Source organism: Mauremys mutica, chromosome 1 (assembly GCF_020497125.1).
Source record: "Mauremys mutica isolate MM-2020 ecotype Southern chromosome 1, ASM2049712v1, whole genome shotgun sequence".
Taxonomy (NCBI): Eukaryota; Metazoa; Chordata; order Testudines; family Geoemydidae; genus Mauremys; species Mauremys mutica.
In genome coordinates this window covers 117398110-117424129 of record NC_059072.1, presented here as the reverse complement: position 1 = coordinate 117424129, position 26020 = coordinate 117398110, and the positions used below count along the sequence as shown (strand labels likewise).

The 26020-nt window shown below is 41.9% G+C and overlaps 1 protein-coding gene across 1 annotated transcript in view; it reads right to left on the bottom strand.

Moving 5' to 3' along the window:
- Positions 1–26020, bottom strand: part of LOC123345139 (phosphatidylinositol 4-phosphate 3-kinase C2 domain-containing subunit gamma-like) — a 270359-nt gene that overhangs the window by 34594 nt on the left and 209745 nt on the right. Inside the window, exons 26-30 of the mRNA XM_044981863.1 lie at positions 18676–18868; positions 18003–18124; positions 12657–12765; positions 9985–10068; positions 833–908 (exon numbers count right to left, since the gene is read on the bottom strand). Coding sequence (XP_044837798.1) covers positions 833–908; positions 9985–10068; positions 12657–12765; positions 18003–18124; positions 18676–18868 — 584 coding nt within the window. The remainder of the gene's footprint in view (positions 1–832; positions 909–9984; positions 10069–12656; positions 12766–18002; positions 18125–18675; positions 18869–26020) is intronic.

Here is a 26020-nt window from a genome sequence, read left to right as displayed (position 1 = left end):
ATAACTTGGTATCCTGGAGCTTTATCGTCACTTGGAATATACAGCAAATGGCTGAACTGTTTTTGTGCAAGCAGAGTAGAACTGTGGCCTTCAGCATTAGCTTTTATTTCTCCTGCCCCCACCCCACCCAAGTTGACTGCAGAAGATGAGCAAAGAGTCAGCATTAGGTAACATCAAAGCCAAGAAGATAGCTCATTGGTGGGGCTTCAGGACAGAAGAGGGAGGTGGTTAGGAATTTAGACATGATAAGGAAACAATGTTCAGAGTATTATTAATTACTGAGGAGCAGTATATAGTAGTGCTATTTCTATAAGTAATAATGCATACTTAGGCAAGATTAACCACATGTTCTGTTATTTACATGCCCCACTCACTGTGAAATACCCTTATTGACAGATCATTGCTAGCATACATTATTCTTCACGTCTCAACACATGCATGATACTTTGTCATACCTCAAACCCTCCTTCTTAAGATTGTTATATGAAGAGGGGTTTTAAGAAAAAAAGGTTCCTGGCCTAGTTTGTTTCAAGTGTAAATATATATTTGCTTTAATTATGACGTAAGTATAGCTAGAAATAATACAACTGGTTAGGGAGGGGACATCAAAACCAATTGGGATCTGCAGATTGTATTAAAAAATATTTGTATGAACTTCTACGATTTGGGAAATAAAAAGTGAACTGAATTACTTACTGGTTATTATACTCGCATTTACAAAGAAAAAACACATTTACCAGTGGGTTTAGTTAGACCCACCTCTACATTGCAGCATTCAGTGTCACCAAGACCAATTCCCTCTTAAAGAGATCAAAATTAATAATTTACATACCTAGGCTAACAAGTGCAGATTCTTCCGGCCAGTCGGTTTTGGACCCATCGAGGAAAAAGCTGAGGACATGCTCATTCTGAAATCAAATTTAAAAACCAACAGAAACATTACATGCTGTGAATGGGTGGGAGATGTGCTCCATTTTCCAACACTGGCCCCGAAGGGCAACTGGCTGGTTTGTCTCTTGCATATGCACTAGAGGAATAAGCAGGAAAGGGGAGCCTCTTCCCTCCCACTGCAGGGCTGCACGGCAAGATAGGGCCCTAGTACTCCCTTGGATGTTGCTCTATGAATCCAGATGAACATTTGCACCCCTGAGTGGGGTGTAATCACAACCCTGGCCATCTGTGTAAAAACTGGGTTTGACAGCAGGCACTAACAAGCGTGCATGCTGCCCCTTTTTGTGGCAGCAAGAAAGAAGCACACCTGAGGGAGTTGTACCTTGGTCCTATGAGCCATCCTGCCCTGTACTAGCTGGATGACTCAGGGACACTATGTCTTTGCTTCTTCCCGTCAGCATGCCTCACAACACCACGGCCAAACTGTGGTCTCAGATTAGTGTTTCTAGTTGGTAAATATGCTGCAAAAATTTTCATCACCACCCCCTGTATAGCCCTGCGGAGAGGAAGTGGTACAGAAGGTCTTGCATTGGTCCCCTGCACGCAGGGTGAAATCCACCCCATGCACTGGACCAGTGTAAGACCTGTGGCATCACATAACTTAAGTGGTGCAAATGTCTTCTGTTGGCTCTCTGTACCCTCTCATTCTAACAAGGCTAATAAAGAGTTAACTTCCTGACAGAGGTCAGACATGCAAATTGGAAGAAGAGGATCATTTTTCACCACATTGTTTAAAGAGGCCTCACCTCTTGTGCTAGATTACAGATTTTATTTGTGTTAACTGACCCACAGTGCTCTAGTAAACAGATGTAAAAGGTAGTTGAATTCAGTTTTAGACCAGTAAAGCAATAAGCCAAATCCCCTGGTCTCAGATATTGTGCAGTGCAATAAAAATGTGAATTTCAAAATGAACACTTATAAGAGTTCTGAATCAAAGCTGGACAGTAATTGCATTTTATTAGCTTTTTCATAAAGCAGCATGTCAGATTGTCCATGCTTTAATGTGGTTAGACTAGCCACGTTTATATCAGTGTTACCAGGATTGACACTATAACAAACTGGATGCTGCACAAGAGCCTTTTCAGATTCCAGCATACAAATGTCATCAGCATTTTACAGGGCTAAGAGAAATAAGATGTCTCTTATCAACAGCATGTCCTGCTTCAGTTTGACAAAATGCAACAAGAGACAAAAACAGAAAAAAGAAGAGCTTAATGACAAATGTAGCTCCTAGAGCAATTAACATCTGGGATTAGCAGACAGATGAACAAGGAACATATGCTCAGCATTCAGATATGATTTAACAATTTGGATTTATTTTGATATTTGTTTTTGCTGTTTGAAAAATAAAATCTCCAAAATGCTTCTAAAAATGTCACTTTTCCTTGATTCAAATAGGAGAAGACGTGATTAGCAAGAAAATGCCAGTACTCCAGATAATGCTGAGGGTTGACAAACACAAGGTAACTTTCATCTTACATGTGAACGCATACAGTGCTTCAGGTAGTAGTGTCATCTTGAACTTTTATTAAACAATAAGGTTATTCCCTGTGGGACCCTTATTTGCTTTTTCAGCATAAGTATTTACAGGCAGGTGTAGGGAGACAGCGTTTGAAGGAGTATATTTTTGGCAGCTCGCCCCTTATTTAACAGTATGAAAAGAAAGCAGATAAATGTATGTAGTCATCCTACCTTCACAAACTCGAGAGGACAGGTATGAGGAGGCAGAAGGAAGAATACCGTATGTTAACGCATTTGAAAGGGAAATACAAATTCTTTACTGAGTGACACAGGGAGAGTACTGAGTGGGAAGAGCAGAGGGTTATTTCAGGTTACCATAATTGCAAGTTTTCATTTTCACTAGTACCTGCAGGATCATTTAAGAGCACATGGTGAATGGTGCAAAATCCCATGACAGGCATAAACATAAAGGGCACCATTCATCCCTGGTGCATCATTATTCATTTCAAGGCATGAATTTTGTTCTGTGTATGTGTGTGTGTCAGACAGAGAGAGAGAGAACGCAATGACGTACCCAGCATGGTAACAACACAAATAGGAAGACAAGAAAGGTTAGTGTTGACAAGTGAAAAGGAAAAAAAAAGTGCCTCTGACAGCCCAGGACCAAAGGGCAGATTGGGCAGCCCACATAGGGCACGTGAAAACGCTGCCAAGGCTAAGGAAAAGGTCTCAAAGTATTTGTTGTAATAGGCATCCAGCTCATAACTGCTTGAGAGACCGCAACTGCTCGGCAAACTGAGTGGAGGCTGGGATCTTAAGTATTTGGAGTACATCTGCATAGTACAGGACACTCTCATTTAGATTCCAGTTCACCAAATAATTTAAACACACGCTTAGGTTCATCCCTATTCAGCAAGACACAAACACAATGCTTAACTTTAGGCTTGTGCTTAAGTCCAATTGCAGTCAATGGCAATGGGACTTAAGCATGTGCTTAAGCGCTTTGCTGAACAGGGACAGACTGATGTATTAGAGCCCGATACAGCACATGTTAAATGAACACATATAGTATGTTTTGTAAATGGTTGAGCACCTAAATTCCATTAAAGATTAACTGCTCGTGATCAGAACTGTTTGGTGTTGTTCAAATGGTTTTAGAAGCCTCAGTACACTTCCAGGTATCTATGTTACAAAGACACACCATCATGAGTGGCAGTAACTGACCCCTGTGTTGTCAATTTCAATATAAGCCAAGGACTGAATTGACCAGGAACACTCAACTACTCTTTCACAGACAGAAATGTTCTCCCCAGGTCAGTAAGTTTAGTTTAAGTCCCTTAAAACAATGCCTGTACTAGGAATTTCAGGCAAATCTCCCATCACTGGTCTTATTTTTATCTAATAAAAATACAATCTGTAAAGTTTAATGGTTGATGTTCACCTGGTTGAATCAAAAAGTCAAATATTCTATTAGGGCAATCTATGTACCGGAGCTGTGGGTGTGTCTCTGTTCAGAATTCATCAATATGCTCAGCTGTTAAAATTCGAAGGACCAAATTTCTGCTCTCAGGTATGCTGGTATAAATCTAGAACTCCTAATTTTACTGACTTTAGTGTATATATTCTGGACTTGCACTGGTGTAACACAGTAGACTTTGGCCAGGCATCTCTACAGGAGCCTAAGCAAAACTTATCTTAATACTTGGGCAAATAAATTAATCATAGTCAGATTTCTAGCCAGCAATAATTCCAGTAGAAAAAGAATCAACCTGATCTGTTTTTTCAGCTGTCTGCCTATGTTCTCTATTCGTGTTAGAGTAGGTCTGGAGTCAGAGAACTCCCATGCTTCTGTTATAGTTCAACAGGCCAGAGAAGCAGCAGGAAAGAAATAAATTAGAAAAAACTGACCCTGCTGCAGCTATGACATCTTCAGGAAGTGATAGGAGAAGATAAGAGACTTTGAGCCCTATGCATTTTGGCTCTGCTTGATTGCAGTGTGTACATGAAAAGTGAAAATTCAAGAAAGCCACACATTTCAGACGCTCAATATTTCCATCATATTAGAGCGACCCCATGAAATAAACGCTGGAGCCATTTTCTGATTTCACTGGCATTGGTAAATCCAGAGTAGCTCCAGTGACATCACTGGGTTATTTTGGATTTACGCCACTATGTACATGAGGGGAGAGTTTGGCCCTGGAGGTTATACAACCTTCCGCTATAGTTATGAGGGATTTCTTTGTTCAAGTAAAAGAAAGATGCAGGGGTGAAAGTAACTTACAGGATTTACTGGTACTGCCGGAGTCCTGAGAGGGGCGTGGCCTCACCCAGAAAAGGCGTGGCCTCAACCAGAAGAGGCAGAGCCTCTCAAGATTTAAAGGCCCTGGGGCACCGGCTGTGGCTGGGAGCCCCAGGGCCTTTAAATCAACCTGGGCCTCCCAGCTGCAGAGGTGGCTGGGAGCCCCCAGGGCTCATGGGCAAATTAAAGGGCCTGGGGCTCCAGCTGCCACGGAGCTCCGGGCCCTTTAAATCCCCACTGCAGCTCCAGCTGGGATTTAAAGGCAGATGTGGGAGCCCCGAGCCTTGCCAGGCTGGGGCCGGGATTTAAAGGGCCTGGAGCTCCCGCGGCTGCGGGGAGCTCCGAGCCCTTTAAATCCCAGCCCCAGCCTGGCCGCTGGAGCTGCGGGCGGGATTTAAAGGGTTCTGGGCTCTCCGTGGCGGCGGGGAGCTCTGAGCCCTTTAAATCCCGGCCCCAGCCCAACCACCAAAGCTGCGGGCGGGATTTAAAGGGCTCTGGGCTCTCTGCGGTGGCAGAGAGCTCTGAGACCTTTAAATCCTGGCCCCAGCCCGGCCACCGGAGCTGCGAGAGGGATTTAAAGGGCTCGGAGCTCCCCGCCGCTGCGGGGAGCCCAGAGCCCTTTTAATCCCGGCTGCGGAAGCAGGTGCGGTCCGGCACGGCGTACTGGCTTTTGCCAGTACGCCGTGCCGGACCGTACCAGCTTACTTTCACCTCTGGAAAGATATGAAAATAATTAAAAATACAAGTATGTCCCTTTTCAATCTTAATTACTTTGATATTACAAAGCATTAGACAGACTAGCAAAAGGTGCAAAATTATCAGCCTGGTTTTCATTCATACTAAGGTTTTAAAGTGGGTACTTATGTAATTTACAGCCATTTCAATTGACACCCACTTTAAAGCATCTTTACATTACCAAAGTGGTGTAAACAGACTTCAGTATAAATGAAAATCAGGCCCTGTATGTTTCAATGTGCTAGAATGACATCTGACGTTAGCAGTACAATTTCAATGAAATCAATGGACTTTTATGTGCTTACACTAATACTGAATTTGGCCCAATGTTTTTAGAAGTATCTTGTGGATAAGTAAAAACAATTGCACACAGGAAAAAAATCAAACTTCACCTTCTCTACAGCTAATGTAGTGTAGTTTTGCTAATGAGCCTTCTATGAAATTTTCGAAAACCCAACCCATCTGCCCCCCAAAACAAACAAAAAACCTTTATGCATGAACTCAGTGGGACAAATCAGGTATGGTTAATTAAACACATGCATTTTGGCAGGATAGGAACTGAAATCTAAAATCTGTGAGCTGCATGAGCACACTGTAAATCCCAATATATGGAAACCAAAATAAACACCACATATTTTTTAAACAAGAAGAGATGAGAAAATAATCCATGCCCAACTGAGTAAATTTATGAATTCTAAACCGCAACCCCTCACACACACTCAGGTACATATATTGCTAGTTTCCTATTTATACAAAATATTGAGGACTGATAAATTAACATTACTTTATATTCAGTTCCATAATTGAAGTTAGGCTTTTTGTAGGCCAGGGCCAGCTGCAACGTCTCCCTTCAAACTATGCAGAAAAAAATCACCTTAGGGTATGTCTACACTCCCCGCCACATCGGCGGGTAGTGATCAATCTATCGGGGATCAATGTATCACGTCTTGTCTAGATGCGATACATCGATCCCTGAATGTGCTCCCCATCGACTCCAGAACTCCACCAGGGCAAGAGGCAGAAGTGGAGTCTACGAGGGAGCGGCGGCCGTCAATCCCGCGCCGTGAGGACGCAAAGTAGGTCAATCTAAGTTGATCTAAGATACGTCGACTTCAGCTACGCTATTCTTGTAGATCAATTCCCACCCCCTCACAGTGTAGACCAGGCCTTAGTCAACAACTGACATGTTGCTGCTTGACACAGGACCCAAGAGTTGACTCAATTAATGGTGCCTTCATTTGGTTTTGACTCCTTAGGGAGTGGACAGTCTCCTACAGCATGGCATTAAAATGATGGGCCACTGTGACAGCCCTAATTTATTTTATATATTATGGCTTTTGGGTTGTTATGGACCTGCAAACTCCATTTAGCCCATCACTCAGCTAGAGTTAGCAGTGGGCATAAAAAAAAAAAGTCTGTCTGTGAATGTCATAGATTTGATTTACACTGAGATAATGTGTAATTTTGTTGTTCCCATGTTTCAAACCTTCAGTTTACTGTTTATGTTTCATCTAGTTTCTGGATTGCTCTCCCACAATAAGACACCACTTGGCTGCTGTCGTTTAATAAGCCAAAACTGCATGAGTCCAAATATTTCTGAACATGTTCTCATGTTTATCCATGATTATTGCCCAGAATATGCAACTAACCAACCAACCATGACATATTTGGTGCAAAATTACGATATTTTTCTGTTATCATGCATGTAATACAATTGATTTCATGGAAATAAACGAAACTAAAAAAATGTGCTGACATTTTCCCTTTATCGTTGACCTAAGCTACTCTACTTAATATCAAAATAAAGATGCATTCATATTAGAAATTTGCTGTTTTAATTCCTGTTTGTAGCCAGATGGATATTAGCTGCAATGTTTTACAAAAGAAAATTCACTCAGACAATGTTTTGTGGAAACATATTAGTTTTGATGGAACTTTCATTGGGAATACACCTCTACCCTGATATAATGCTGTCCTCAGGAGCCAAAAATCTTACCGCGTTATAGGTGAAACTGCGTTATATCGAACTTGCTTTGGCCTCGAGCATCTCCGTTGTTAATAGTCAGCAAATAGCCCCACCCCCTATCCGACCCCCACCTACTTCCCGCTCCCTGACTGACCCCCCCCAACCCATCCAACCCCCCCGTCCCTAATCACCCCCAGGACTCCCACTTTGAGCTACATGCCACACTGGGACGAGCTGGCACATGGAAGTGCTCACACCTGCTTGACCACATCATCTGGGGCGAGCCCTGTGGAGATGGGGCAGGGGGAACTGGCCCAGCAGCTGCTGCCCTGTCCATGGAGTGCGCCCAGCCTGGCGCGGCAGCTGAGCCTGCGAGGAGGAGCAGGGTGGAGAGCCTCACCTGAGGTGCCCACATGTGCCTGGTCCCCACCCTGTGCCCACGCGGTGCCAGGGGAGGGTGAGCCATCGGTGGGCAGCTCCTGCCACGCGTGCCCATGCTCAGCTTGTCTCTCCTCCTCCGCAGAGCCCTGCACAGCCTGTCTCCAGTGAGGATGCCACAGCCAGCTGCCCGCCGGGGCACACAGAGCCCCTGACTGCAGGCAAGTAGTGCGGCGCACTATGGACCCGGAGAGCCCACCTGGCACTGCTGCGAGCAGGGTGCAGCCTGCCAGCTAGGCCTGCTGTGTGCCAAGCCCTCCAGTGCCGGAACAGGGGCACCTGCATGGCACCTCTCCCTGCCCTGGATCTGCAACTTCCCCACATGGACCAGTCTTCCCCAACTTCTTGGCGCTGGCTGGAGCCCATGTGACGTTCCCCTGCACTGCAGCTCCCCTCCTCAGGCTGTGGCTTCCCCCTGCTCCCTGTCCCCTGACCGCCCCCCGAGACCCTCTGCCCCTTATGCAACCCCTCGGCCCCGGCCCGGCACCCTTAACGCGCTGCTCAGAGCAGCATGTTGGAGCCAAACACACTGACGTGCGGATCCGCCAGAGCGTGCAGCCGCGCCTCCCAGAGCGCTGCTTTACTGCGTTATATCTGAATTTGTGTTATATCGGGTCACGTTATATCGGGGTAGAGGTGTATTTCTCAGGTCAAAACCAAGGGAAAAGAGAGAGAGAGAGAAAAACCTACTTGGAAATAGCCCATAACATTGTGGGTAAAGTAGTCGCCTGGGATATTGGAGATTGAGGTCAGGTCCCAGCTCTGCTGGATTCAGGGCAGGGACTTGAACTTGGTTAGCCCACCAGGGAGAGTTTCACTAGAAAATTTTGAAAGGTCTTGGTTTTGTCCTGATGTGGAATAAACCAAATGCTGAAACCTCAACATTTTTACAAGAAACTGAATTCTTGTTTTCCTGCCAACTCTACTCTTAAGTATGTTATTAAGACCACTAGGAATCAATGGGACTTAAACACATGCTTAAATTTAAGCATATGCTTAAGCACTTCCTTGAATAGGGATGGAATTAAGCACATGCTTCAATACTTTCCACTACTGAAGGCACAGTGAGTAGCCCCATTGATTTATTATGCCTCATTGTAAGCGGTTATAGGATTGAACCCTTATGTAAAATTAATGTATGTGTTACTGGGGGTTGGGATTACCAGTGGTGTCACCTAGTGTCTAGGTCACTGGGCCTTCACTTTCCCCCATGTCCAGTGCCTACTCCAATACAATGACGACTGGCCTTTAGGCGGGTGGTGACTCGATCCTCCAGCTGGGTCATCAAATTACTTCTCTTCCTAGTGTAGGGAAATTATATAGAGTCCCAAGGGTGTTCAGCCCACCTGTGGGCTCCTGAAGGTGGCTTGCCCTCTCCCCAAGGCTCTCAGCACCTCTGTCCTCTCCTTAATTTGGAGAGGAGGGGTGGAAGGGAGGTTTATACCCTTCTTCAACAAGCATGATTGGTAGGGGAGCCCAGGGGCCCCCTCACTCCACCCGGCTCCAGCCCAGGGTCCTATGACAGACAACAATATCAAGTGCCCTAGAGTGCCTTGAGGCGGCCTCCATGGGTCATTTCCTACCATTCACCTCTCCCCAAATGCTCAAACTCTGACATAAGACAGCAAAACAACACAAAACTAACAAAAATGTGAACCTTCAGCCCAGCTGGGCTCAGATGCTAACCCCTTTCTTGCAGTGAGGGCTTCTGCGGCACCCTTGGTCAGGAGCTCTCAGGGTAGGTATGTTCGCCTCCCATCTGAACTGTCTGGCTCCCTTTTAAAATCCTCTTCCAGTCGGATCGGGCTCTGCAGGTATAGGGGGGTGCTGTCACCTGGGCCAAGAACTGCTCCTTAACCCCTTCAAGTCTAGTGTGGGGTTTATAGACCTGTCACAGTATGTGAATATACTGTATATGGACTTTGGTATGTGTGAATAATTTAAAATTTCTATTCTTTAAAATATATTGTATTGGTATTTTAAATAAGGGTTTGAGTCCATCAGAATTACAATACAAACAATAAGGTAGATATTCCACCTGCCATGTTAAATAATTTAACAGAAAAGGCCAGTCTTAAACATAACACTGTTTCAGTAATAGGCACTTAATTTGGTCTGAAAAGCATGCACTCACATGAGTCAGAAAGCTGAGTGTAGTCCAATTCTCTTTAATTCTAGAATTTTTAGTTACATAGTAAGTCTGAGTTTGCAGTACCTCCTGCAAAAGCAGAACAAGAGTTTTCACAGTTGCACAAGGTGACAATTTATGTCTAGGCAATCAAGATAATCAGTTTAGAAATGGTAGACAGAGGTATTTATTAGTAAAATCTCTTCCACTTTTTGGGTCTCCACAGCCTGAAACCATGCCCTAGGCCTCAATCTGGCTAAAACACAATTCAGTAGGACAAATATTGTCCAGTCAATAGATATAAAGGACAAAGAGTTTCATTCTATAGGCATCTGCACTTTCAAGACACAAACATTTATTCTTCACAAATTCCTTAATTATTTATTACTACACATTTTTACTAATGCACAGTAAAAATACAAGTAACTCTTGAACAGAGAACTATCATTAGATATGGCTTAGACTAGGCTTTCTAGTTGCATGAGAAAAAGGACAGATTTGACTGGAAAGTTGTCTGAGATGAGAAGACAGACAGAAGCAAGTAAGTACAATAATTCTTTGTCAAGAAAATCTCCTAACAAATACTTCTGCTTGGAACTTAACCAAACATCCACTATGAGGAAAGGGAAAGTTGATACTATTTAAAAAACATGGATCTCTCAGCTATTAATATAAAGAAAATTACACACTGAACCAGTCTCCTTGACCTAAATATGTTAGTATGTTCAGAATATCTAACATCCCCTGGCAGTAGAGCTACATTAAAGTAAAATATCACAATTCATTGTTTTTGGAACACCAGTGACTATATAAAAATGATCATTAGAATTACTGATTAGATACATAATGGGTAGGAAGACAATATACAGGAACATTTTACAGATGAAAACTATTCACCTATTATTCCTTCCATTAATATGGCCCACTAAGTCTTGTACTCCATTAACTACAGCACATATTCTACTGTTAAAGATTAGTTTCTCTGTCATCATTTTAATAGTTGTCCCTAAACTCTCATCTCCTTGGCTCACAGTTCTTGTCTGCACTGGAACTGAACTCTGTGTATCAACTGAACCACTGGTAAACAAATTGGTTGTATTGTGTATCCACACTACCCATGTTGGTGCGGTTTAAGTTTTGGCCTCTATCCACAAGAGCACTGTTCTAAACCGTTTAATTTACAGTGTCCTCCGGTTACCTACCCTGCAATTCCCACTCAGCTCCCAGCAGCAGTGCATTCTGGGAGCTGACTCAAGGCCACTAGTGCTTTGTGGGATGGTAACGGGAGGATTAGATGAATTATTAAACAAGATGAGCGGCAATGTGTTCTAACTGGCTATTAGACCATTTCTAGGGGGTTTTTTGTGTGCGGACACAAAGGATTTTACAAATATTCAGAGGCGATGTGTGTGTGTGGAAGGGCATACAGCTGCTTGGCTTGTACTGCGTATGCTCACTAACATCTGCTGAAGCCACTGCCCTCACTCACCACTACTGCAGGTACAGATCGTCTCTGCAAATATTCAAGTGGCTTCTACCAGTTTAATTTCCCTAGTGTAGAGCATGTTATAGTTTCTGCACTGTAGTGCCTAGCCCAAATTGAAAGCCAGTCTACTTGAGGTAGGCCTAGAGCACAATTAAGACACAGAGACTTTCACTTCTAAGTCACTAGCCTGAAACATCCTAAGATCACTAATGACCAAAAAGAGCTCATGAGAAAAACTGGTTGTCTTAGTCCCATTTCATTGTAGGGCAGGGTCTATACATCACATAAAATCTAATCCCAAAACTCTGAATTTTTACTGGCAATCTCAGTAGAGAGGCCAAGGACTGAATTGACCAGGAGTCTAAAGTCTCGTCTCCAGGCCTGAGTGTTGCTTTATCATGTGGATGTTAGCTATCTTTGGAAATCTACTGACAGTGCCTATCTACTGCTGATCTTCAATCCAGGATTATGCATTATAATTAAAAAGAAAACAAGCTCTGATTGTTATTTCACCTGGCTAATTTCCCTTTCCTCTTACATTTCTATTGTGTGGTCACAGCTGCATAAATTATTGTGCTGGGTGAGTTTTCCTGTCCAGCAAAATTTTTCAAGATTTCATCTGATTTGGAATGGACAATTTTTTAAAAGTCAAAATCTCAAAATTTTTGTGACCCTAAAATCAGAAAAATATTTCTGTTAGGTAATTTCACTGTTTCATTTTGATAGTTTTGAAACATTCTGTCTTGATTTTGACCGTCTAAAATTCTTTTTTTTTTTTTTTTTTACTATTAACTTAAAATTCTAAATGAAAAGTCATTTTGAACCAAAAAACAGAACCTTTTGTTTAGAAAAATGTTGAAATGGGATGTTTTCATAATTTCAAACCTTTTTCCCCCCCAAAAAAATTCTGAAATCAGGAAATTGTTGCAACTAATCCAAAAAGATTTGGTTTCCCTGAAACACCATTTTTTCTGTCAAAAAATTCCCAGCTAGCTCTAATAAATTATTTTTCAATCGCTTTGTTGTCTGTGGGTGGTTAGTCCTGTTAAATTATAACATTGTTCCGCCTCAGAAATGGGTGCAGCAGTGTCTGGAGTTGTCATTTTATATAGGCTGTAGACAGCTTTGGGATCTGTTTGGCAGAAAGCTGCTAAAAACAATATAAGCTATTATATGGAAAATGATCACGTACATTAGACAGGTTGCTGGATCCATTCAACAACTGCTTCACATAGAGATTTAAGTCTTTCATTCTTTTGTGTTCAAGATCCGTAAAAGGTAAATGCCACCAGTGAGGAAACCTGAAACGGAGAACATGTAGACATTTTATTTCTCCTGAACAAATATGACATTGTTTACTCTATGTTACATAAGAACAGCAGGCCATCTTTAAGGTTTTAATTATTATTTTTATTTAAGGAGAGGGACTGTGGTCCAGAGGATGGGGCATTAGAGGTGGACTCCTGAGACCGAGGTTCTGTTCCTTGTTCTGTTAATGACATCTTGTGTGACCTTGGGCAAGATGCTTCAGCTTTGTGTCTCTCTTTCCCATCCCATCCTTTGTCTGTCTATTTCATTGAAAAGGCCAGATTTTTAAAGGTATTTAGGGCACCTAATAGGCACCTATCTGCATCTTTAGATGCTTATATACCTTTAAAAGTCTGGCTCTAAGTGCTTCAGGGAAAGGACTGTTTTTGTGATTGTACAGTGCCTAGCATTGATGTCAACTGATGGCTCTAGGCACACTGTAATAAAATACTACTATTTCTAATAATAATGAATGACAAAAAAGTATTAACAAAATCTTGCAGCCACTCATCAGTAGCTTTGCTTCCTTCCTTGTCTCCAACCCCCATCTCTTCTGTCTATTTAGATTGTAAGCTCTTCAGAAAAGGTTTTGTCTTGTATTAGGTGTTTGTACAGGGCCTATCACAATGTGTCCCTGATCCCCACTGTGGCCTGTAGGTGCTACCATAAAACAAGTAGTATATGAAAACACAACAGATAATAATGCTCTTTGATTGGATTTTATTAATATTAATTTTACTTTGGTTTAATAATTAAAAAAACAATTTATCTAGTAATTTTCTACATTGTGGTCCTGTGCGAACTTCAAATTTTATAGCTATTGAAGATACTTAATATTTTAAATATTTTTTCACGTAAGTTTAGGGTGACCAGATAGCAAGTGTGAAACATCAGGACAGGGGGTGGAGGGGGTAATAGGAGCCCATATTGAGAAAAAAGCCCCAAATATCAAGACTGTCCCTATAAAATCGGGACAGCTGGTCACCCTACTTAAGTGTGTTATAAAAGCTACATTTAAATCATTACATTCTTCTCCCTTCTTTACAGGCAAAGCATGGCTCAATCAGCCAGAAGGTTAGCTTTCTAACAGCGCACCTTATTGGATTACATTAACCTTGAACTGGAAGGACTATTTCTCTCTCAAGATGAGGAAGTGTATTGTGCGTCTCAGAAGAGTTATCTGGGCTAAATTGCATGTGAAGGTTTTGAGATATGGATTACTAATATTAAGATGAGATTGTTAAACTAATATTATGCTTTGTATCCTCTCATCTACATGATTTACAACAGTGGATGTTTCAATTTGATTGTATTAAATTTCTCATCACCACTCCAGGCATTTAACAATGACTCATTTACATTCTCCTTTTTCCAGTATAACCCTGTTTATCCTCTCAGGAGAAACCTGAAAGCTTCAGGTGAGTAGAGAGCCAGCCAGCAGTCCAACACAGTGAAATGACACTTGGGCAGACTTTTGAGATCCTGCTGGTCAGATCCTTACTTTGAACAGGCTGTACCCAATTCCAGAGCTCAATGAAAAGCTGCCACCAGCTTTTAAAAGGCCAGCCAGCCAGATTACAGCACACTGAGTTGTAGTTTGCAGCTGTACAGAGAAACACTGGCTAGCTCTGCAGACCATCTGGTTGTAAAAGTCTATGCAGGCAAATGACATTCTCATCTAGTGAAAAACTGAATGATTTAAGTAAGTTAAACCCAATTACATTACATCTCTATGTAACTATTGCCAGAGTTTTCAAAAGGTTTGTTTGCTACAGAGGGTCATTATATAAAGGATACATTGATTAAGTTGATATTGAAAGTCTATTGTAGATATTGCAACCAGCAGTAAAACACTTTTTCATCGACTAAGAGACTTTACAGAGGAAGCTTATTGATGGACAGATCTCACAATCTTCTCAAGTGCTTTGTCCAGCCTAGTTTAAAATGTGCCTGGTAAGCAGCTTTTTCTCACTTCCTGCAAGCATTTAGTTTACAGTCCATATATCCAATTATCACAGCCTACATTTTTATTTGCTTAAGTAAAGTTCTCTCTTAAACATACACATCTGAGGAAGGAGAAAAATGAAAAAAATCATTGATTTGATTTCAGGATAGTTCTTAATGATATGAAACATCCTGAAGCAATTTCTGCCTCATGAAACACTTCTGCACAAAATTCAAGTGAGCGATCTGTCTGCTGTTAGTAGGTGAAGAACTAAAGTGAAAGTGGCAAAATAATGTACTTCCACCATTTTGGTTATAATTATTTGTGTTATAGTAGCATGTAGAGGTCCCAACCAAGATCAAGACTCTACTGTGCTAGGCATTGTAATAGACAAGATGGACAAAGAGTGGGAGGTAAAGTGATTTGCCCAAGGTCACACAGCATATCAACAGCATAGATAAGAACAGAAGCCATGTTTCCTGACATCCAGACCAATACCCTATCCCCCAAAACCCAGAGGCCACATTAACTCTCTTTGACTTTAACTGAAGGAAACATTGAATGGCCGAGGGAGGAGGCACGGCAAGAATTAATGGTCATGGTTTTCAAACCTCAAGTAAAGCATAGGGGTAACCTTGTGACCTCCCTGGTGTTCAGTCTTTCCTTAAAATACCTTGCTTTTGCTGAATTGTGTGTAGAGCTGAAACTAAAATCCCAGTTCTGAACCCACTTGAGGTTGATAAAAATTTGGATCTGAACTTTGCAGCTGACCTCCAGCTTTTTAATAGGCAAATAAACAAAAACTGCAGACCTGAACACCCTGGAACTTTGTGAAAATTCAGATCTGCTTCCAAACTTCGTGGCTAAGTGACATCTTTGTTTTATAAAATATGTGGTTTTGTGTGCAAACTGCCTTTTTTTGTCATCCTTGTTAAAAAAAAATTAAAATCCTCTAAATGAAATACAAGATAAAGTGACAGACTATAAGTGCTTCTTTGGAAGTGCTGTGGTCTGACTTACAAATAGGGGTTGCAGAGCATGTTTAAACACTAAAGGCATGATTTTCAGAGATGCTGAGAACTCACCTCCCATTAATCATCATTCATTATTCACTGTTGTAGCAAGTACTCAGTGCATCCGAAAATCAGGCCTAGGCTGTATTTTTTCTTCCATACAATCTATTAATCATTGTCTTGGAAATCTGGACCTATACCATTTTTAGTGTTCATAACAATATTCATGCGGAAATTCTTTTCAAAGTTAAAAATCAGTCATTTTGTTTTTTAATCATACAGCTTCAAACTGATACTGTAGGTACATTATGGAACCGGCCTTTTTCCTTCCTCTGAAACATATGGCACAGGCCAATGCTAGAGTTGTGTACCACATAGACAGACTAATGTTCTGATCTGGTATGGCAGTTCCAATGATAAGACCATAGTAAGGAAATAATTTGTCATCTTATTTATTAAAATCAAAGCTGGAATGCACAAAGATCCTCAAACTGGAAAACATCAGTTTTAAAAAATGCTGTTTAACTTAAAAGAACATTTTAAAGAAAAATTGTAAAGAGAATTCACTCTTGGGACAAGATCATGTGGTGACAAGTTATTGCTGAGACTGAATTTTGATAGCACAGTTATGAAGCTCTTAAACAGGTTTAGAATGAGGTATTGACTTTTTGAGGTTTCTGGAAAACATATCCTGGTAATTTAAAAGCCTTGCAAGTACTTTTTAAATTACATTTAAAAAATGTTTTACATGAATAATAGCTACTAATATTTTAACAAGTCACATTACAGATTTGGATAGATTTATATAAAACTCCTTTTCCCCCTTTCAAAGGTCTGTGCTCATGAAGAACACTGATAGAAATAGCTGCTTTTTGCAATTTTATTTTATAATTCAATAGTTAGAACTATGTATGGGCTCAAATGGAAACCCTGATTCAAACACCCTCGATATTCAGATCCCAATTAGAATATTGCAACTAGCATTCAAATTATAATCGGCCAATCAAAACTCCAGATCTGAGCGATGAGAAACTAAGGGATCTGAATCTTTCCTTCACCTTTCTCTAGAATTAACCTGTTTCACATTTTTGGGGAAGACCAAATTTGGATATAAAATTTGTGGTTGTTGCCCATCCCCAGTCAAACCATGATGACTTTGGTCCATTTACTTCAGTTCAAACACCAGAGACTTTTGTATTTTTCAAGCCCATCTGAGCCTGAGTTTCCCAGTATTTACGATCAAATAAACTACTCATTTTTGTGGCCAAGTATTTGCTTTTCCTTCAGCTGAGATTGTAGAGAGAAGGGAATTCCATTGGATGGGTTAGCATGACTGATAAAGGAACGTCTGCTTTGCTTTCAGTGGTGTCAATATTGGTGAGTAATGATATATGTGATGTTTCTGACATGTCCTGAATCCATGGCCATGGTAAAGGACACACTTTTCCATACAGCACATAATTAATCTGTGGAATTCATTGGCAACAGGAAGTCATTGAGAGCAAGAACTTAGTGAGATTCCAAACAAGACTGGACATGTATATAGATATTAATACCCAGAATTATCATAATACAATTTTTGGAAGAGATGTTGAACTTCATGCTTCAGGGCTCAAGGCATTCTCTGTTAGAGGCTAGGGCTAGGAGGAGACCTAATGTGGGGGGTGAGGAGGGAGATAATGCCTCAGCTATCTGTGTCAGGGTTGTTACACAACTGGCCACTGTCAGGAACAGGATACTGGATTAGACTGACCTTGATCTGACCCAGCACGTAAACACCTGTGTTGCTATAATGAAGTATTTTTGCTAACACTTTTGCATAGTAGCTGATGTAAAGAAAGCTGATTTAAGGCCCAATCATGGTCCCAATGAAGTCAATGACAGTTCTTCCCTTCACTTAAGAAAAAAAAAGGATCAGGCCCTAACCCCTCCTCTCCTCCCCCGTACACATGCATTCTCCAAAAAGAAAGGCTCAGCCATTTGTTGCTAAATCATCCCACTTCCAGAAATAAATCTGCCTTGAAAATAATGGGTGAAAAAAGTATACATCACAGGTGGCTGTGGATAACTAGAATGTAGCAAAAGTAGGCTGTCACAACAGACTAGGATCAATTTTCCCTAGATCCTATGATAGACATGAAAGCTTTGAGTGCCTTAGAGGCAGAATTTGTGTTGCTAGCAAATATAACAACCACATATTCTTCACATTTTTGCTTGTACTTAGCGAGAGCCATTTAACAGCAGAATAATGAGGACTAATGTGTTGTCTTACTCCGGGAGGGTATGTGATGGAAATTGCTTCTGTAGATGGCTGTGAAGTTTTGAAAATTGTTCGAATGATTTTTCCACAAAGGTGACCACCTGGCAGGTTTGCACCACCTGGACTAAATATAGCTGCATTGGGGAAAAAATAGAAATGATTAGAGAGAGGCTGATGCCAAAAAGGCACATGCAGAACTACAGGGAAATTTCAACAAAGAAAAACCTTTCTGTAATGTAGCTCCAAAGTGCCTGATAATGCAATTTCTAATTTATAGGCATAGCTGTATAAAAAGGAACTTGTCTAGATGGGATGCAGTTCAAACACTGAAATATCACCACTGAGTGAGAAAACTAATAATGCTCCATTCAAGCAGCATACAGCAGTTTCTGTCAGGCTTCCTAATTTTGTGCCATGCTTTCCTTATGGGTGTTATAATTAGCTCTTGATTTATTTTTCACTATAGGGCAGGAACCGTTCTCCTAATGGCTCCCCACTAATAGCTCTCTGCCTGGTTTTATTTCCCTCCAGAATCTCATTGCTTATGGCACTGCTGCTCATTCCATGATCCTTTCATTGTGGCATAAGCACATTTTATATAACCGAGGCAGGAGAGCATGCAAGCTAAAGGAAGAGTAGTTAAAGATCAAGCGAAAAGAGGGCAAGCGGAGAGCGAAATACATACAGAGTCAGGCTTTTTGCTGAACCCTAAAATGGTTGCTCGGGCAATTGACCTCTCTGCATCCAGCATGTTGGATTCCCGAGGAACACTCTGTGAATCTGTAGGCTTGGCAAAGCCTGTGGCTAACATTTGTGCGAGTGTATGGATTAGGTTGTTGAGTTTGACAGGGAAGCACTCTAAACTTTCCTTTATTTTCCTGAGAAAACAAAACAAAAATAAGATCAAATGTAAATGCTTCTCTTCATGCATACATTTCCCTTTGCTTCCATTTCCTGGTGCCTGCTGCTATGAATGCAACTAAAAATCAAACACACACAGAACACACACACTCTCGTCACCATTTGTTTGCAGCAGGACAATTTACACAGCAGTTGAGCCTAGTTCGGATAAGTTATTCCATCAATCTCCAAAGGACCAGGGCTGGGTGTGTTATCAGGAAAGTACAAAATACATTCACTAGGCTAACAACCTGGGTAACCCACCTGACTTATCTCAGTGGCTTTTATTCCTGATTACCTGGACCCACTCCACCTCTGCTTTGGAGAGCAGAGATGCACACAATGCCTCCCTGCATGCCGAGAAGCAGCAATTGCCACAGGGAGAAGCAGCACCAAAGTTGAGACTCTCAAAGCTGATTCAGTGATTCACCTATAGGAGTTTGTGTTGCTAGATCCCTTAGTGGACTTTAAAAATCTCAACCCATGATCCTATTTTCCCTTTGTGTAGCTACATAAGAAGGAAAACAACAAGGATTCCGGTGGCACCATAAAGACTAACAGATTTAAGTGAGGTTTTTACCCATGAAAGCTGTTAGTCTTTAAGGTGCCACCAGAATCCTTGTTTTTGTGGATACAGACGAATACGACTACCCCCTGATATAAAAAGGAAAGACTTCCCTATGCCAACTTTCCCCATTTTATTCCCATGCAAGACAAACCAGAACACAGTTCTCACTTCCCAGAGCTTTGGGATCCTTCAGGATGAAAGGCACTATATACAAATAAGCATGACCACCTCTTCAGATCAAATGTGAATTCTGTTTGGAAAATGGCACTTGCTAAATCATATCACTAGTCCTTGAAGGAGGAGAGGAAGCCCCTAAAATCCAGTTGCCAATTGGATCTATTTTCACTGTGATGTTAAGTTTCCTCTCTCTTTCCCTACTTTGGGGTCAGCTTTCTGGGATATCCAGGATGGCTGTTGATGTTATGGAGTGCCAACCATTTAGGCTTAACTACACATCCCCCCAAAAAACTATACGAGTCCCACAGTTTTCCCAATGTTGGATCCTAATTGGGCTCAAATACGTGTTTAAATCTATTGCTAGTCAGAAGTGTACTTAAGCACATGCTTAACTTTAATCACCTTTTTAAGTCCCATTCACTTAGGACTTCAGCATATGCTTAAAGTTAAGCATGTGCTTGGGCTGTATTGAGAATAGCAATTCTGAAATGAGACCTCACTTTTCTGAATTGAGACCTAAGTTTGCATGACCTCTTACATTCAGGCTGAAGACTCTGGTATCTTTCACAAATGCAGCTACACCCCAAAGAAGAGGCCCAGATGCAAAGCAAAAAACCTCAATCATGCATGCAGAAGTCACTCAAAATGTGCAATTTATCATGTAGACATTATCCACATTAAACTGACTAAGGGTGGAAAGTGAAGATACATATTTTTTCTTAACATAATATCAGCAAAATAATCTTCCAATAAGGCAAGGTAATTAGCAACTTAATAAGCTTTACTGAAAGAGTCAAACACAGCCCATTTTAGAAATGAAACAATTTAGGAGTCTCATGCAAAACAAGAAAATAAACCTTAATTTAGGATATTATTGGAAAATCAATACAGTGCTGATTAATTGGGCCATATTCAAGGTTGTAAAACTTTTCTTTTTTTAGTTCCTAGGGAAAAGAGTGTTATATTTAAAAAGTGTAGTTTAATCACTTGATAAATCACTGGCATGTGTTTTGGGTTGTGGAATCTGTAGCTCTACCATGATATAGAAAAGCAGCCAGAAAATTCAGAGTATTACTGGGAGAGAATAATGTTAATTTTACAGCTAAAAACTATTCAGTTTAATCGAACTTGTATGACACATGCCTTTGCTTACAGTGTACAACCAACTTGGTATTCAGACACTATTGCTATTGCAGAGCAGCTGATATCAGAGGACCATAATTCAGGCAATTCATCTCTTTAATGGTTTGTTGTTCTTTCTATGGGCCCATTAAACCTCTCATATGATTTTAACCTGTAGATTGCTAATCACATACCTTTACTTTATACCTAAACTGAAAAAAATATTTATTTTATTAAATACTTAAAAGGGACGCTACCAACTAAATTTTTGAAAAAATTATACATATATAGAAAAAATGCAGCAATTCATCTAGAACATTAAAAACAATGTGCTGGAAGGTGTTTTCTGCTGTTCTGCTGATGTTTGTGTCTTCTCTGCAACAGGCAAACAAGCTTGGGCTCTGATCAGGCAATTGGTTCTGTGCTGGGGACCCCTTCACTCACACAGAGTCAATGGGGCTCCATGGGGTTGCAAGGCACTGCTCGTACAGATCTATATACTGGACTATATAGGGAAAGAGTGACACTGACTATATATAAAGTGCTAACAAATGTGCAAATGAAACAGAGGGCTAATTTTAATTCTAGTAATCTTGTAACTGTAGCTGGCACATAATTTTCCGGCAAAAATTTAATTTTCTTCTTGACAGTATCCCTTTAGCAGTCAGCTTAGTTTCTGGCCTGCTTTTCAGAAAAGTGAGATGAGTTTTCAGTGTAATTCACATATACCAATTTTATGCCTCCTAATGGCTGAATTAAATTTGGATTTCATATGTGGTCCACAGCATTCCTAAGGAACTGTTAAACTCTTACACAAGTCAGGGTGCGCAGAGACTTAGGAAGCTGTTCTCTGAAATGGGGACGAGCAAATAAAGTTCAGCCTAAATCTCCCCAAGTAATTAGTGATTTGGGGTGCTCAACTTTTGGGTGACCAATTGGGGAAACCCTAAAGGGAACTGATATTCTGAGGGTGGGTGCTCAGTGCTTTCTGCAAACCAGGCCCTCTTCACGGGTTCTCACAACAGAGGCACTCCAAATTTTTAGCCAAAAATGCAAATCTTGTCCCTAACACTAATTTTAGTGTTGAGCCTGAACTCATTACTGAAGTTTTGAAATGTTCCAGGAAGCTTACCCAGCTTTTAATTCCAGCTGGGACAGGACCTGCCACCATACAGTAGTATCAGCAAGACTGTTCTTATGGCATCGCCAGATATGATGAAGTGAAATTTCTTATAAGAAAGTCTCTGGAGATTCCGCCATGTAGGCTGAGGTATTCAAAGGCACCTTTGCAAATCACAACTGAGGCTGCTAGGTAGCCCCAAACACACAATCAGAACTGCCTTGAGTAGGACATCTGCCAGGGGCAGATGCCAGGGGCAGCTCTAGACATTTTGCCGCCCCAAGCACGGAGGTCCACCGAAGTCGTGGGACCAGTGGATCCTCCACAGGCAAGCTGCCGAAGGCACCCTGCCTGCTGCCCTAGCGGCGACCGGCAGAGCGCCCCCTCGCGGCTTGCCGCCCCAGGCATGCGCTTGGAGCGTTGGTGCCTGGAGCCGCCCCTGGTTACCGCACATGTGAAGTTCCTCCTGGACTCTATGGAGGAATAATGGTTGGGCCTCTGTAGAGGACCTGAATGAGGTCACATGCCCTGTGACAGAACAACTCATTTTGAAGGTTTACCTTCAAGGGCAATCAGGCGTTATGGAGAGAAACATACGCACAATTTGGATCCCCAACATCCCTCAAATATATTAAGTATGTTTGAATTGCTAAGCCATATCAAAGACCTGATCCTGAATTTTCTCTCAACCCTTGACAGCAAATGCTGCAGTCGTTCCTACAAGTCTAGGGCTGCAGGAAGCCTGATAGGCCCTGTGAGTGGAAGAGAAAAGGAAAGGATGTACATGAGCATGAAAACTCATTTACAAGTTCTCCCAACCTAGCTCAGCAACTCTGCCCATCTTGTCAATTTTACTGCTTCACACAGCCCTTCCTTACCTGACCCTGCCTGTTAAGAATCAGCTTGTCAGATGCAGAGCCAGCTTAGCCTCTTACTATTATGTAACCATGGGACCAAAACTAACTCAATTTCAGTAAAGCCCACTAGAAAGAAAAACTGAGTTGGTCTGTTTTCCACAGAGAGTACATAGGATCTTAGTCAGGATTCCATTTAGGGCAATAATCATCCTGCTGTCTAGGGCCTGTTGCAGAGCTGTGAATACCAATATGTTGAAGGATTCCCCATCTCCTGGCCTTCCCTAGAATGCAGTGTGGGATACATCTGTTCAGCCTGTCATTTTACAGTGGAGGCTGCTTGGCAGGGGAGAGTCAGAAGTTTGTCTTTGTTCCTTTGTGGCGTACACACTGTGATTATTGCCTGCTGCTGTAAATCATCTGCGAGCACACTTTGAGATGGTAGTTTTGTCTCTGCTCTTTCAGATGTCATCAACCTCCACTGGTGTTTTAGTTAGCTGGGGGATGGATTGCTAAGGGATATGCTGCCAGCTGGAGAATGGGATTCTGCTGACTGGCAGAGGATTTGTGTTATGAGGGTGGTCTAGTTTTGCAGTTGTTGGTATTGTTTGGAATCTACACGCATGACCTGTGCAGCGATGGGTGCATAATAAATTATTCCATTAATAAATAAAGTAAACAGATACATCAGCTAACACCTCTTTAGCATCTCCCCCGCTGTCAAGCTTTTGAAGATGTGCATTGCTAATTTTCTGCTAATCTTCAGATCCATTGTGCAGCTCTCATTCATGGGCAGGAGCAGTGGGGTTGCTTGTGTACTGCAATGAATTCAAACTCTTCAGTCATAGCATGGAACCGATTTTAATCTATTTAAAATAACTGTAAATCATTTTAAGAACACTTTTTAAAATGTCACACAACATCATGGTGACATTTGAGGGAGATAGCACTTTGCAGTAAACCAAACTTGGACATCTCTTTCCAGGAGAAGGAAGGGTGCCCTGTTCTGTGGATAAAATGTTTTCTGGGGCTAGAGAAGGGATGGGAAATAGGAGGAGATCAAACTGAGTTTCAAGGCTCAAACTGAATTTAGGGCAGGGATGCACTATAGGCAACTATTTCATGTGGCAGTGGTCCCACAGAAACTCTTGTTTAAGTCTCAAATACCACTATGTTTATGCATAATATGGGAGAGTGACCCTCCCAAAACCTGTAATCTGGGAAATGTGTGGCTGCTGGTCAGCTCATAATGGTCCAGTGACCCAATGTTGGGGGTCAAAGGAAAATGGTGTGTAGATGCTAACAGAAATTACAGAATGGGCCTTCAATGAAGAACCAGAGCAATAACAATTCCTAAAACATAGAACTCTTTACAGTTCTGAAAGGGCTTGGTAGGTTAGAGCCCAGCCTCCAGTAGCATTAGTCAGCTTGGTCAAAATATGAAAGGACAAGAAAAATAGCCTAACAAACGGAATATGCATCCCAAGAATATTTATTACAGTGTTAATCATTTTACTGTTTGAGCTCTTCTTAAATAACAAAAGATGCAATGTTTGGTGGTGTTGACAAGACTGAACCGTTCAGGTAACCGGTAAAACAATCTCTCCCTCACTTCTATTTCAGTACTTCCCATTTGTCCTTGTGATAGACAGGAAAAATTGGAATAACTGCTTGGTCTGGAGGGGAAATGTCTATCTTTTAGGTTGGAGACTTCTTTCTCAAGGTTTAACTTAGTTCCTCCAGACATCTGTTCCTTTAAGTACTTCTTTTCATCCTCTATCTCTTCCACTGGAGTAATGAGACTTGGTTTCTGGTGGTTTCTTCCTGAAGTGACTCTTGTGTCATCTGCATGTGGGCTCCCAGGTCTGCCAGTTTATATTCTGGCTTAAATGACTTGTTCTCCAATTGATTTGGCTGTCCTGAGCCACTTTTCAAACTGACTTGTGGTTCTGTCACTTCCTTCCATGAGTACAAAGTATTTCTTTTACCAGGTAGAGGCATCTTAATCTCATTGGTCAGCCTTTCACATTCACTCTCCCACAGGGCCGACTTTGTGACCTGTGGGGCCCGATTAGAATACTCGGCGGCGGGGCATCCGCTCCGGGTTTTCCGCGGCACCGAAGGACCCCCTCCTGCCACCAAAATGCCGCCGAAGACCCCCAGAGCGGGGCCCCCTTAGGCGCGGGGCCCTCTTCAGCGTGGGGCTCTCTTCAGTGTGGGGGCTGATTCCAGGGAATCAGGTGAATCAGCTTAAAGCCAGTCCTGCTCTCCCATGCCTGCTTTGCCCTTTCAAGGTCTGCTTCTATTTGCCTAGTTCATTCCAGCTGTGTAGTCAGACCCTCCATAGCCTGGGGATATTTCCACCTAATCTCTTTGATTTCGGGCTCATGAATCTTTGCCCAGACATCCAATTCCTGATAGAAAGCTTCCATCAAGGCCTGCAGCTTTTAGATTGTTTTATAGTCACATCATAGCTCTTGTTGCCAGCATTTCCTTGGACCTTCAGATCCCTGGAGTCTTTTTTTTGGTTTGCTCAACCCCATAATCCTGTTGTCCCCCAGGTTAGCTGGTTGAACCCTTCTTTTGAGTGGAACCCATTCTGGTTCCTCTACCAAATAATTCAAGATCCCCAAACTCTCATCTCTGGGGCTGAGAGAAGCGTGAGGGTATCTACCCTAACCAATGAGAAGCTTGAAACCCATAGCCATCCTCCTACCTTTAATTTTACATGCCCAGGCTGATTTCCTGGACTACTCCATATTCACCGTGTCTTGTAGGATCTATCTTCCTCATAATTAAAGTGCATCTACCTGAAGTCAAAATTTTTAGCAGGGCAACATCTTTCTATGTGACTATTCTCCCCACAACCAAGACAGACTGTCCCTGGGGCATCACACTTTCTTGCACCAAAACTGGGTCCCCACTGTCTTTTGTTCAGACTTCACAATAGCCAGCAGTTTCTGGCAGGGTGTCTTTGACATCTTGGCTCTCCCCCATTCCTCTGGTGCTCAGTACAACCAGGACAGCTCTACAATCATTGTTTTTACAGGGGCAAACCCGTCCTGCATGCTCCACTTCCTCATAGTCAAAACAGAGTTGGTTGAGCCCTATACCTTCTTCCCTTTCGGTGTCAATGACAATTGAGTCTTTACCATTGTGGAACCTCCTTCACAGGCCTCTGGGCCTGCTCAGACCCCCCCTCCCAAAAAAGAAAAATGGAGCTGAACTCCAACAGCTGTGGCTGCCCCTCCATATGCTGACATGGGAGGATCAAAATCTCACAGCCAAG